At 40.7% G+C, this 14,922-nt stretch overlaps 1 protein-coding gene across 29 annotated transcripts in view; it reads right to left on the reverse strand.

The window, feature by feature from the left end:
- The window catches only part of SORBS1 (sorbin and SH3 domain containing 1), a 76,665-nt gene that overhangs the window by 25,149 nt on the left and 36,594 nt on the right, over window positions 1–14,922 (reverse strand). For 15 of the 29 annotated variants that reach the window (XM_057430268.1, XM_057430273.1, XM_057430274.1 and 12 more), the window contains 8 exons: window positions 11,181–11,228; window positions 10,939–11,068; window positions 9,353–9,467; window positions 6,750–6,833; window positions 3,638–3,652; window positions 3,052–3,117; window positions 2,392–2,493; window positions 1,020–1,069 (listed from right to left, as the gene is read on the reverse strand). In XM_057430268.1, coding sequence (XP_057286251.1) covers window positions 1,020–1,069; window positions 2,392–2,493; window positions 3,052–3,117; window positions 3,638–3,652; window positions 6,750–6,833; window positions 9,353–9,467; window positions 10,939–11,068; window positions 11,181–11,228 — 610 coding nt within the window. The remainder of the gene's footprint in view (window positions 1–1,019; window positions 1,070–2,391; window positions 2,494–3,051; window positions 3,118–3,637; window positions 3,653–6,749; window positions 6,834–9,352; window positions 9,468–10,938; window positions 11,069–11,180; window positions 11,229–14,922) is intronic. The other 14 variants (XM_057430278.1, XM_057430276.1, XM_057430281.1 and 11 more) reach the window with 2 other exon arrangements.

Genomic DNA, 14,922 nt, shown 5'->3' on the forward strand with positions numbered 1-14,922 from the left:
CCTCTCCCTACCAAAACAAAACTAACAGTCATAGGAGCAAACAACAAAATACAGCAGTGTGCAAGTTTCTCAGCACAATGAGCACAAACAGAAGGCAACAGAGTTCAAAGAAGTACAAGAGACCTCTAAGGCAGCCCCAGAGGGGTGGTGAACACGCGATATTAATGAGTGTCTGGAAAAGAACATGCCTTTCCTAACAACCATCCATGCAGAGGGGATCACTGTGCCTACAGACAATGTTAAGTGCTCTGTCCAGTTACAAGGAGTAGCAGCTTCCCAGTAGGAACTGGCTCCACAGCTCAAGTACCTTAGTACAGCTTAAGTAACTCAGTACAACTCAGCATCTTGATCCGGATTGGTTTTGTGTGTGTGCATTCCTTTTTTAAAACAAACCAGCTCCATATGCAACTAATTTAGACAGAGTATACTGTTTATTATGTATTCCTTCAGAAAAGCAAAGCCACATTAGAACTTTAGAAACCTAATTTAGATTTTTTTTCTATAGAGAAGTATCATTACTACTACCATTGTTCCCCTCCTGGAAGCTGGAAAACTACTTCCTTCCATCAGTGGCATCCTTTTGATCTGGAGCACGTAAATGGGAATATCTAACAGGAGACAATCTATCATACATGTGTATCAGAAACAAACTTTGTTTATTTCACACAATGAAGTTACTTGCATGAAGTTACAATCAATTCGCAAACTACATCATCATGGAGATTAGAAAAAACCCAAACAAACTACAAAAACAGACCTTAAAGTCATTGCCTAGCATAAACAGCAATTCTTATCTAGACAATAAAATTACTCATGTAATTACTTCAAAATTCATTCAAGATCAAAGAGCAGATATTGTACCTGGACTCATCTAAAGCACCTGTACAATTCTCATGATGCACACATTTGTCTATATCCATCACCAAAAAATAAAGCCAACCCATTTCCAACACCCAAAACCATGTCCTACATGCCCTCAGGTGGTAAAAGAGACATCAAAAAGCGATTGGAAAACTTACTAGGAAGAATGGTCTGTGGAAGTTTCCAGAGGAGTGACACCTGCTGTATTCTGCAAAAGTCCAAACAAAAGTCATTGGCACACACACACATGGGGAGAAAGAGAAAGCTTGCCTAAGTAATTTTCAATCTACTGCTTGAATATTAGCCTTTAGAAGACACTGAGGTTTAAGTCTAACTGAAACTTAAGCTGTCAATGTCTTTGCAGAAAAGTGACAATTTTCCTGAGTTCCTTCAGGGCAGTGATAGGTTTTTAGCACAGCGGATGTCTTTTTGCAGAGTCTATTCTTTGTCTGCAAATGAGTCATTGCGAATAAAGCCAAAAGCAAGAAGAGATAACCAGCTGGGCCACGACCAGGAGACACATGCTCATAATTATTTCCCCAAGCTTTTTCCCCAACCGGTCACTGCCCGCCTTTGCTTTAAAGGTATATTACATTTCTGCAGCAAAACACTCCCCAGCATTCAAAAAATAATACCAAAGCACTAACAAGTAAAGCAATGTTTCAGTACAATTTCCTTACTTAAGAGAAGCAATGCCAGCTGCACAGGTTCAATTGCAAAAGCCAGCTCTTATCCGCTTGCTTTAAATCCATCTAACACTTCCTAGGCACATTATTTAAAAAATTGAAGGCAATTTTAGAAGAAATGCTCTATCTTGGTAACTATCTGAGAATTCCTATGTAGAAAGAAAGAGCAGCTTTGTTCAGGTGCTGGTGAAATGCTGCAGCTTCAAAAAAAAAAAAAAGGGAAATCAATCACAACAGAATAAAACAGAAAAAATGGCGTGTTACCAAATTAATCTATTGCTTCATGGTTCGGGTCCTGCAGAACCTCAAAGCCGCAGCAGCAGCTGACCTGCCCTAGAAGGCCCTGGCAAGGTGCAGCATAAGAAAAATTGTGTAAAATCTCTTTGGAATCTCCAAATCGTGGATAGGCATGAGCTTCTAGGAGAGAGCAGGGCTTGTATGAAGGGAGGGTAGATGGCAACACGCTTGAAAGGCACGAGATGATGACGTGACGCCAACCAAGAATTTTAAGCTGATTGCTGCTGCCTATTCATGTGAAAAATAGGTTTTTTTTTTGCAGACACTGAACTCCAAATCCTAAAGGGAGATGTGAGGGGGAGGGAGGGGTTGCGCAGCTGAAAGGGAATGGGGGATAGAGGAAATCACTGCAGATATATCTGTATGGATTTCAAGCCGGATATCAGCATCATGTTCTATTATTTCTGACAGCAACACAGCAAGCCATGCAGTCAGAACGGTCAGAACCATTATTCATCCCAACCTCATTTAATAATCATCCAGCAGTGAACAGATTAGAGCAGAGTTTGGAAACAGGGATTGGCAGCATGAAAAGAATAGGAAATACCTTCTGTGGCTTTTTATGTGGCGCTTTATAAAGCTTCTCCATTTTTTCTAAATCTGCCTCTAACTCAGTCTGGTAGAGGTAGAGGTCTTTTTCTAGATCAGTCTGGTTAAAGAAGGAGAAGAAGAATGGGAAAATAATGCTTAGGGTTAGGGGAAACCAAAGGAATGTTAATTAAAAAAAAAAAAGGCAAGCCTTTTAATCAAAAAAAGACAAAGATGGTTTGGACAATACAAAGAAATTCACCAGTAATTAATCATGATTCAATCATTACAGAAGAAATAGTTTTAAGCATTTAACACTGAAAATTAAGAGATGCACAGGCCTGCTAGAATCTAATTCTACAAACCATAAAGTTATAAAACCCACCTGTAAAAAAAAAAAAAGACACTGTAACAATATGCAATATGCTGTTAGTATCATTATCATTGCAAGGTAGCAAAACCACCACTCGAAATTATGGCTGATTATGCTTTAAGAATTGTTTATTAAATCAATTTACTAGCTACTTGTTAGGCTAATGAGCTCAAGCCCAATTAAAACAAATCACTCACAAGCACACAAAACCCAAGCAATGCTACAAAAAAAAATAAAAAGGAAAACCACATACACACATACATACGCGCTAGATGCTGTAGTACAATGTACATGAGACACAATTACCTTTCTATCCTCTCTAGTAAGGATAGAGCAATCTCCAGGAGTATAATCCCAAATCTTTTTTGGAGGCTGATGAAAAGCAGAGGAAGGAAATGAGGAAATGAAGATAAGGAAAGACATCACAGAGAATATGGAAACTGGATTAGAACAGAGAGGGAATACAACACGGGATTTGCATCAACACGGAAAAGAAGTTAAAAAAAACCCCAAACACAACAGAGAAAGAGAGATAGAAAGAGAGATAAATCCTCTATAGCACAAATATCAAGAGATCATGGGAGGTAAAAGGGAGCATACATGCAGTCTGGGATGGGCTGTTTACAGTAGTGTTTGAGGAAATTCTTGTTTTTGCAAGGTGATCTAAGGGATTTTGGATTCTCTAGAGGGAGCCCACAGCTGGTGGTTAAAGCATTCTTAGCACAAAAAAACAAAAGGGGGGGGGGGAATGGGGGAAACACACAGTCATAAAAAGCATTTGTTTTGCTCATTCTTCTTTTCAAAATGAAAGGGTAAAACAAGGGCCTTTGATAAAAAAAAACAAAACAACAGAGGATCTTTCCCCCCCTCACACCAGACTATGAATACATACCAGGTGAACAAATGGCTGAATTTCCAGTGGTGGCATTGTGGGGTAATGAGAATGCAGAGTTGTTATTCTTTATTTCACTCATTTGAGGGTTTGCTTGTGGAGGATTTTGGTGGAAAGAGTGGGACATGTTGAAGTTTTGGAACTAGTTATTTAAAATTAATCCTGTAGGTGAAGGCATCAATTTCCAAATAGGGTTTTCCTGTTTGGATGCATATGTGTACATATTCAAAGTGAAAGACCTTTGTCCTGACACTCCTATCCAAATGCCATGCTAATACCTCTGTTTCACCAGATATGCACCTCTCAGTAATACGCTCAAAAAGACTTGCTTCGCAAAATCAGAATACATCTGCTGTTTCCAAACAAAAATAACCTGTTGGCTGGCATTTGGACAGCCACTGTGGATGCAAATACTAAATACCTATTTCTTATCCATCAAATCAGCAACTGCAGGAGTGTAAATGGTGTTGTAAAGGTTTAGGTCTAAGTTTTGGAGCAAGAAACTGAAGGGAAGGAGGTGAGAAGACAGGATACACACCCCTTTTTCCAGCCTCCTGCTTCTCCAGCAAAGAGTTTACTCAGTGCTACCTCAGGAAGGGCTGGGAGAAAGTCCCTGTGCGTGTGATCCCACAATCACAGCAGATGGCAACAGAGCTCTAGACTGACTGAATGTCAGATTTCACAGATGGGCTCCATGGAGCTGCAAAGCCATGGGTCAGGAGGAAGAAGTGCATGGGAATTTGGTCCCAGCAGCACAGTGAAAAAACATTCATACTGCAGAGACTGATCTACCTGTCTGCAGGGCACATGCATGTCCATGGAGTTACCCAGAAATGCATCTGGGATGTTGGTCCAGGGAAGTGTTGCTTCAGCTGCCCTAAGAAGCACATATGCCTTCTACAATGGGGAGAGCCCCGTCCTGGCCATTCAGTGTCTTTGGAGAACTACACCCACAGACTTAGGAGAATCCTTATGAGAATCCTTTCACTGCGGGTGTTTCCTGTCCATGTCACATAGCTGCAAATAAAGTCAGAAAGCCAGGGGAAACCATGCCTGTGGAAGCATGCCTGTAGAAGTACACCTTACCTCCAACACTGGGAAAAAAAGCTAGAACAAACAGAATCTTTGAAAATCCCAGGCACTAGCAAACATCAGTTTAAACTCTCTGGTTAGGCATGAGACTTAGCCACCAGCTGGTCACAAAAATCTTGTCCTCTCCTGATCAGAGTGAGCAAAACTACAAAAAGAATGCTCCTTTGGCTGTGATAAGAAGCTCAGAGAGAGCTTTGCTAGCTATACAAGTCGGAGATGGCATCCTCAATTTAAGCGCTTGATGCCAAAGTACAGAATACTACATTCATAGTGATCAGGGCGCATGGTTGTATGGCTTTGGAGGTAGGGCAAGTTGATGTGATGGATTGTTGGTGTAGCCTGACATGCTTTCTTCTGAAGCAAGGCCAAGTCTGCATGACTAAAAGCACAAACACACTTCTAGAGGAAGATATACCCTCACTCCTAGAAAGGCCAAGAGCATAAATATTCGCCTTTCTCTGACATGTTTTCCATCAATTTACACTAACTCAAAGGATCATGGAGATGCAAACATTCATTAATTTCAAGAGCATAAGGTGATTAATTATGCAGCAGCAAAGAAAACCAGGTTTTGTCTCACTTCAAGGAAATCTTAAACTGTGACAACTTGTGAAGAGTTAAATACTTACACTGATATCACTTCAAAGCCCCACTGAGGTAGGTTTTACGACTTCTACTGCCTAAAAGTTAGCAGCTTTCATTTCAAACACTGTTGAAGCTCCTTCTTTAACTTAGGACGGAAGATTCATAGCTACAAATATGTAGCTATGACAAAATGGACTACCATACAGCCCCTGTGCATGTTTGATTTTCAGCAAAAATTACACTATTTCTATGATGTGATCAGACCGGGCACGCAGCCTCAGGCAGCTACATTCTGTGCAGAGGAATTTTGTCACTTCCATGAGAACAAAGGCTAGATTTAAAGAAAACCTGTTCTCTGGTGTCCATGTGCAGTTGCAGTTGCTAGCACTGAATTTAAAAACGTAATTCTGTTTTGCTGTACATGCAGGGAAATCTCAGTAGCACTCAAAAAATGGTGCGCATGGGCAAGTGATGACTGACCTCCAGGAGAAGGGAGAAACAACCACTACACTTGAGTAGACGTAAGAGGTTGATACTGACCCTCTGGTGCAGTAAGAGTAGCTTATTAAATAGTATTTAATAATGAAGTTAACAGTGTTTAACCAGTAAGAACCAGGCCATAAAATGCTTTGAAGTCACATTTTTTTCCAGTAGCAATGACCACTGCTGTGTTCTCTCCGTCAAAATGTCCTTTGTCCTATTGAATAATTAAGCTTTACTTCATCTTTTCCAGAGTGGGAAATCTAGGCTTTTTTCTCTTTTTTTCTTTTTTTTTTCTTCCTTTCCCCACACATAGCAACACATTTGTAAAGAAAGCACACTGTTCTCAGCCTCTTTTGCTTTCAGGGAATAGCAAGGCCTATTGAACACAGACTGATGCACCCCATTTAGGGAACAGGCAGCTACATGCATAAGAAAATGAGCAGGAAACAGGGTCATGATCTGTTTATGGATAGCTGGAAATTACTGACCTACACTTTACAAACCAAGGCCAGGTATGAATGAGCGATTTGCCTTGACTTAAAGCCACCTATCAGCCATCCAAGATCTTGTTAGGCAGAGGGAGAATAAGAGCTTTGAATTAGGCCTTTCAGTAATGAGAACAAGGCATTACTTCTGCACATTAACAACAAAAATGCAGTTTGAACTATGGTGTGTGAAAAAATATTGTCTTATTGATGCATATGGCTGGAAGGTGGGGAATGTCTGTAAATGACAAAAATACTTAAAGTGGTCACAGAACACCTGCTTTGCATCAGTACAGGAGTGATGTTATGAACAATCACATTTTTAAATAAGTGAGGCAACTGTTCCAGGTTTAAGGCCTATCAAAAGAATGTGACAATCATTAAAAAAAGGAGGGAAGGGGAGGGGGCAAAAAGAAAAAAAAAAAAGGCAGGTTGACTTCATTGGTCATCGCAACTATCAAACTTACCGGTTTCCCAAACTCCAATTCCGAAAAGAATTTATACCAAGGTTCATTCTTTAAATCTATCTCTTCTGGGCTTATATCCCGAGTCTAAAGGAGTTGGTGATAGGGGAATGGAAGAAAGAGAAGGATAACATTATGCAAAGAATACACGGAAAGGGACTGTTAGAGATGCAGATTCCATGGTTCCCATTCTAAAACATAGATATTTCACCTTATAATTTGGAATTTCTGTAGCACCTCTCTCACAAAGGCCATGAACTGCTTTGCAAACATCAGTTAAGCCTAACGGCATCATTGTGAGTGAGCAACACGAATACGAATGAATTGCATTTTACAGATCAGGAGACCCACAGAGAGAGAGAGATAATGCTGCTTGGCCAGAGTCACAGGGAGACTCAATGGAAGAGCTAGGAGTCAACTAGTCCCTCAGTCCTACTGTCAGACACTCCACTGAGTCCAAAGCTGCATGTACTTAGAAATTTTATTTTGATCTTCATTTGGTTAAAAATAGAGGTTCAGTGAGACCTGAATCAAATACTGCATCTTTAACAGCACATGAGTATGTGAGAAACCCTGTTCTATACACTGCAGAGTGAATGGTGGTTTTCTGAACCAAAGGAGACAAGTCAGAGAGAGCGCATCCTTGAAAGATCTCTGAAGGGATGGATAGAGCGACAATATTACTTGTTTCTTCACAAATAAATGTTAGAGAATCAGACAAAACTACAAAGAAGGAAAAATCAGACAGGACAGAAAACAGTACAGTTAAAAAGTAAGTTCCCTTTTGTTCATACAATCTGTTTTAATGAAACAAAAAATGTTGAAATAGTTGTAGCTGTTTAAAAACATTACTCGTGAGATAAGAGAATAAAGTCCATTGCTGAGGGTTATGAGGTGCCACCCTCATAAAGACATCTAGCAAACTCTGGTATTTCAGTGTACCTAGTGTTAGACATAATGGATCTCTGTGCATTAAAAATATAAATACATTATGTCCGATATGCCAGTGCAATTCCAAGTGCTCTATCACGACAAGCGATGAGCCACACACATGCACAGAGAGCCAACAGAAAGTGTCTTGATGCAAATCATCCTGTGATGAGGTTACTTAGACAGCAGGGAGCTCACAACATTGCTGGGCTTTGCCAGGTGTCCCAGACTCTGACACAGCCATTAGACATCACAACAAACGCCCTAGGACAAGAGCTCGTGAGTGATCTGAAGGAGAAGCAATGCTTCAATATGAAAGATAAATCATTATATCTTGTTTGATTTCCAGTGGTCTGAGGAATATTTGACTATTTCTTAAAGGCACAATAAAAGCGATGCCTCCATTTTCTTCTTTACTGCACTCCAATGAGAAGTACTCATCTTGTTATATAACTGCCTTCATGTGGAAAAAAAGCCCACTGTCATCAACAGGAGGCTCTTCATTGCTCTGAAGCAGTTTTGGATTGAAATTCTGATAGTCATGGGTATGATTGCACACGGATGCGATTTGTGATACCACAAATCTCCTGCAACCTCCTTGAAAGATCTAGTTGCTAATCACTATATTAGTGTTTTATTTAATGAGACTGATAGAGACCATGAAGCCACTTCTTCAGGACCTCCTTTCTTCTGTGATCAATGGCTTGAAATTAAAGCTCAAAAAATAACATTGGAAGTAACACATTCTTCTTGTCTTTGATGAGCTTTGTACAATTTTTCTCAATTATGCTGATGATGGTCCTTCAAATTACACCTATATAGAACAATTATATCTTCCTGTACTGTTTCTAGCACTTACACACTTATACCATTGGAGGACACCATGACTGAGCTGTGGTGATTTATGCAGGACTGGCTTAGGAGGTTAGCACCACCTCTCTGCCCTGCCCCTTGCCAAGTGTTCTCAGCCAAGCCTGCAGAATGAGACTCTTGTTATGACCCCTAGCTGTCACAATTCACAGCAGCTCTTACTGATTCAAACTGGAACTGGTAAAACCTCACTTTGTACTTCAGGTTACACATCGGCATAGCTGGAGAACCAGCTCACATTAAGTTTTGCCACCTCTGTCACAGAAGTAGTGAAATCCAGCTGAGGAAAAAAGCAGCCCTAGGGAGATGGCCATGCCCTAATGCACCTCAGAGGCATCCCCTGAGGTACATTACAGGCACTCTAAACATTAAGTGTTAGGTGTTTAAAGCCTCAGAGGGACACAGAAACTGAACCAGCCTGCTTTGTTGCCTAATGCATTCAACCCTCCTGCACCAACTAACACTGTGCAATAGAAAAAGCACAGCTGGCAAAACAGCTGCTGAAGAGGTCATAGTGTCAAACATGGATTAAAAACTAGGGTTAGTGATCCATACTTAACACAGAAAACAAAACATGTTGAAAAGGAAAGAAGTCTCTCAATCCCCCTGGATCTTGCTTTAAAGAGAACAAAAATGTTAGGAAGTTATTAAAAACAAAAACCAGTTATTAAACAAAATATACAGTAAATATATCATGAGCATTGCAATGTAAGCATAAGGAATCCTACCTAAATGGAACTGGACAAGCACTTGAGTATTTTACAATCACAGGATAAAGGCACAACACAGTATAAAAGAAATATTACCATCTTTTCATTGTTCAGAACTGAAGACTTTCCTGGCTGATAGTCATAAATGCTCCTGGGCTCTGCACGGTATTTTCTGGTGTCCACCTTCTTGTCTGGAGGCTCCCAGTCAGTCCTGAGGAAAGAAAGATCAGTTAACTCAAAACACTGTGGCTTCCGTGCAGATAAGCACTTCTTTTTGACAGGCATCTTTCCCTGTTAATCTGTTAAACAGAGTACTTTACTGTTACTCTGTTAAACAGAGTACTTGTTTTCATCTAGGAAAGAAGCCTGCTGCAAAAGGAATAGTTCAGACAGGGCTCCAGGTGTGTATTTTTTTATCTATAGCACTTTTGTACAGCTCAACTGCTGAAACCACTGGAGCAGAAGGTTTTTTTTTTGCAAGTACTTTCAATAAACTTCCAGGCTTCCATATCTTTCCTCATTAGAATTAGCTTAGTGATGGGCTTCAACTAAGCTCACAAATATGAACATGTCCAAACTTAGCAGAACTCAAACTAAATCTTTTTTGCTAAACTTCTTCATTTTAGCCACATCACTGATTACCTGAGTACTACTATTAGGGGCCACACTGGGGTCCACAAGGGAGTCTTTTCTAGAGATATGAACAAATCATCTCAGACTAGTATATCTAAAGATGACTCAGAACAGTCTATTGACTATCCAAACCACTATAATTTTGTGCAGTGTCTACACTAGCACAGTTCAGACAGCAGTAGTCACAAGGTGTTCAGGGTCCATATCCTACAATGTTCAGCTCCTCTGAAAAGGAATATAGAAACGAATAATAGGAATAGGGAATATAAGGAAGGATAAAGAAGGAATAAATGAATATAAGATAATAGGAAGCACTAATTATTGCAATCTTTTCACTTGCGTTTTCTCAGAGGGCCAAAGCAGTATGCCTTCAATTCCTGCATAAGGAAGACATGTTTTATCAACAGACACTGCCTCCTGATCCAGTGGCTTGAGATGTTCTCTGAATTAGCAATCTCAAATTACAGCATTGCTCATTTTAGGCAGCAATTTTCTTAAAGTGAAAAACATTAAGAACGTGTGGAATTTGGTGAGGGGAAAAAAGATCAGAAGACAGAAAAGAAACATCAGAAATGACACCACTACCAAGAACCTACTTCTAATAAAGTTCATATGAGTGGGACTCCTCAGAAATTGAAAATTTAACAAAACTTTTACCAAGGCTCAACATAAATGCAAGTTTTACTTCTCCACAATTACTGCTACTTGCTTGTATTCTGAGTTGCCTTTACAGTGTCACACTGAGGTTCCACTGTGCCTCTGTGGTAGGCACTGTATCAGCCCAACACCCAGGGAAGCACTCCTCACCCAGGCAGGAAACTATGCAACAAACTGTAGGATGCCCGGTAAAAAACAGGACATACAAAATGGAGGATTGGGATGTGACAATGATGGAGTTCACTGCTAGCTAGTAGAAGAGTCTGAGACAAAACTACATCTCCACTTCCTCAAAAGAAGTTTAAATGGAGTTGTGGACCTAAAGCTTCCACCTTTGTTCCCTTCCCATTCACAGCTCTCAGAGATTCTTTCACTACTGACGTTCAAGTCACCTTTCTGGGCTTGATTTCAATGATGAAGTACGGTTTGGCAGGGGCAAAGTGGCAGACCTCTTAACAACCTTCTCTGAATCAATATTGTCCATCTCACTCTTGGAGCGGGGAACTGAAAGCTGGGTTCTGCCTGTAGGATGACAAATATACAAGCATTGGGGAACCGGATAAGAGCCAAATAAATACATGGTTTGCATGCACTTTCTATTTGACAGATTACACAAGAAATGAGAAGTACTTACTGTCCTCAGAATAGGAATAACGAGGAGAGTATGAATCAGAATCTTCATCTGAAAGACACAAGCATTTTGCAAGTGAGCTGAAAAAGCCCCAGAGAAGCAACAGAGACCCTTCTCATTTCTTCTACTAAAACAATGGTAATAATTTGTGTGATAATCCCAATACTTACCACAGGGAAAGGATCCTAAAAAAGAAAATCCCAATGAGATTTAATTTGCATTTAAATGTAATTCCTAGATTATTCATAAATATGAATTATTACTTACACTAATACCTTTTTTTCAGGCTCTCAAAGCACTTCAGAAAACAATCACTTTTTCTCACAAAACCCTTCAGCAAGGGTTATTAGATCCACTTTATCAAAAGCTGAAAGGTAAATAGAGTATCTAAAAGCCATATTATATGCCAAAAGCAATTCATTATGTGCTGGACATAGTAAAGAACTGAGAAATCCTGCTCCCAATCACATATGATAATGACTATGACATTTTCGCTGTATTAACTTATACACCAAGTTGAAGTCTGTTCTCTGACTCAGATTATTTTTTAAGCACAGATAATATTCCTGGCATGAGACACACATGTATACTTACACCAACAGACGATCCTTGTTCTGGAGAACTTACTTTTTAAATAGGAAAGACATGTCTACAGTATACAATAGAGATTTCAAGCAGCTCTAAAAGAGCTAGCAATGACATCAGTGTAACAGTGGTGCAGTCTGGCCCCCAAGCTGAACAATCTTCTCTCTTTGACAGTGAAAGTATTACGCTGTATCAACACAGCAATGTCACTCCCAGGACACAGTGTCACCTTGGGCCATGGAGCCACAAACTGCCTTATTCAAAGGTAACATGGTACCGTAGTGCACAAGGCAGACAGGCCCAAAAAGAAGGTGGGAGGATGGCAGAATTACCACCCCTTGCTCTATAGGTGACGGACAGAGAGACTTTGACTCGATCAAAAACCTAGCAGTATCTTTCCACCATCTTCAACAGGCTTTAGAATGAATCCTCAATGAACTGGAGGTAGTAGCATGGGAAGTTGGGATCAGACCTGGAAACTGGAGCCACAGGCCGATCACCTTTACATGTTGAGGAAGGTTCAAACTTGCAGGGATGTGTACATGAGACATCTACAGGACTGCCAAGGCAAATGCAGGAAACTACAATACAATGACTGCAAGAACTGTGAACAAAAGTATTACCAATGCTTTTGTGAAGAAACCACCAAAAGTGAGAGAGAAAGAGAGAAACAAAATAGATGAAGCAGAATAAGCTAAATAAGAAAAGAACATACTAAAAAACTTCTGTGAATTTAGTGATGCTGATCAACAGACTGAAACAGTTTCTAGATAGATTTTCTCTCAAGGAGGACCTCAATCAGCTGCTGCAGCCGCTCATCTGCTGGAAAAAACAATCTAGCTAACAAAGCTGACCTGAAATTGCACTCCAGCCTTAATCAAGCCTTTCAGGAAGGCTCAAACAAGTCTTAACTTTTAGCTCCTCTTTTGGTGAATGAATGACATTTAAGTTCCAAACAGATGGTTATTGACTCTAGTGTGCTTATCATAACCTGTAGGTTAAAAAAAAGCGAAGATCAATTTTCAGGCCAATTACAACATTTTAAGCCTAAGAAAGGAAACAAATATTTATTTGATGTCGTTACACGGAATTGTTCACAAAATTCACTGGTATTCCTTTATAAAAGTTGTGTTTATTCAATCAGTAAACTACTTGGTAAATCACAAAACTCTTGTACCTGCAAATACAGATGAACCAATGTCTCAAACTATCTTCACAGCCATTCACACATCTTAGCCCTTTTTAGTGCTGGTGATCAATGAAAATACTGATTTACTTGAAGAGAAATATCAGTATTCATTATAGGTCATAATTCAGACAGGAAAATCACACAATGAAAAATTCACTTCATGTAAGTGCTATTTTCCAGTTGCTAGTATTCAAATATCTACAATAATATGGAAAATAGGTATGATTTGTCTTCAAGTATATTATAAAGAGTGTCTACATTTCTTCTCTTTTCATAGCAAGGAATACTGACACATAGAAATCTGGAATGATTCGATAAAGATTAAAGAATGAATCAGAAATAAGTATTATTTATCAGAGCTGCATTCTATCTATGGCACCCTCCCTAATGGAGCAAGGTATCACCAGTTTGTAATTTCAAAATCTGATCGTTCTAACAAGAAGAGACTGTTCCCCTGTAGTTCACTGAGAATCTGCAGGTGGTTGGTTTTGGTTTTTTTTTCATGGGTTGGCCATATTTTCTATGTTTCTAGAGAGACTGTAGTGGTTTTAGAAGAGAGCCTAAATCTTGATGTTTCTAGGAGATCCTATGCATCAATGCTCTGACCACACCTGTCAAGGCAGACACAGGGACTGGGAGAATGAAGACCTTGGGCCCACCATAGGAGAGGATCTGGTTCGAGACCATCTTAAGAACCTGAATGTACACAAGTCCATGGGACCTGATGAAATCCATCTGCAGGTCCTGAAGGAGCGGGCAAATGAAGTTGCTAAGCCGCTGGCCATTATATTTGAAAAATCATGGCAGTCAGGTGAAGTTCCCAACAACCGGAAAAAGGGAAATATAACCCCCATTTTCAAGAAGGGGAAAATGGATGACCCAGGGAATTACAGACCAGTCAGTCTCACCTCTGTGCCTGGCAAAATCTTGGAGCAGATTCTCCTGGAAGGCATGCTAAGGCACATGAAAATCAACAAGGTGCTTGGTGACAGCCAGCATGGCTTCACTAAGGGGAAATCCTGCCTGACCACTTTGGTGGCCTTCTATGACGGGGCTACAGAACTGATGGACAGGGGTTGAGCAGCTGATGTCATCTACCTGGACTTGTGCAAAGCATTCGACACTGTCCCACACAACATCCTTGTCTCTAAATTGGAGAGAGATCAATTTGATGGATGGACCACTCGGTGGATAAAGAACTGGCTGGATGGCTGCATGCAAAGAGTTGTGGTCAATGGCTCAGTGTTCAGCTGGAGACCAGTAACAAGTGGTGTACCTCAGTGTTGGGACCGGTCTTGTTTAACATCTTTGTTGCTGACATGGACAGTGGGATTGAGTGTGCCCTCAGCAAGTTTCCTGATGACACCAAGCTGTGTGGTTCGGTTGATACGCTGGAGGGAAGGAATGCCATCCAGAGGGACCTGGACACGCTTGTGAGGTGGGCTGATGCCAACCTCATGAAGTTTAACCATGACAAGTGCAAGGTCCTACACCTGGGTCGGAGCAATCCCAGGCACAGCTACAGGTTGGGCAGAGAAGAGATTCAGAGCAGCCCTGCGGAGAAGGACTTGGGGGTGGTGGTTGATGAAAAAATGAACATGAGCCAGCAGTGTCAGCTCACAGCCCAGAAAGCCAACCGTATCCTGGGCTGCATCAAAAGGAGCATGACCAGCAGGACGAAGGAGGTGATCCTGCCCCTCTACTCTGCTCTCGTGAGACCTCACTTGGAGTATTGTGTGCAGTCCTGGTGTCCTCAACATAAAAAGGACTTGGAACTGTTGGAACAGAGGAGGGCCACGAGGATGATCAGGGGACTGGAGCACCTCCCATATGAAGACAGGCTGAGAAAGTTGGGGCTGTTCAGCCTGGAGAAGAGAAGGCTGCGTGGAGACCTCATAGCAGCCTTCCAGTATCTGAAGGAGGGCTATAGGGATGCATGGATGGACTCTTCATTAGGGCCTGTAGTGATAG

Source organism: Pezoporus wallicus, unplaced genomic scaffold (assembly GCF_028554395.1).
Source record: "Pezoporus wallicus isolate ANWC-B61680 ecotype Strahan unplaced genomic scaffold, APGP_CSIRO_Pwel_v1 contig_5261, whole genome shotgun sequence".
Classification (NCBI taxonomy): Eukaryota; Metazoa; Chordata; class Aves; order Psittaciformes; family Psittacidae; genus Pezoporus; species Pezoporus wallicus.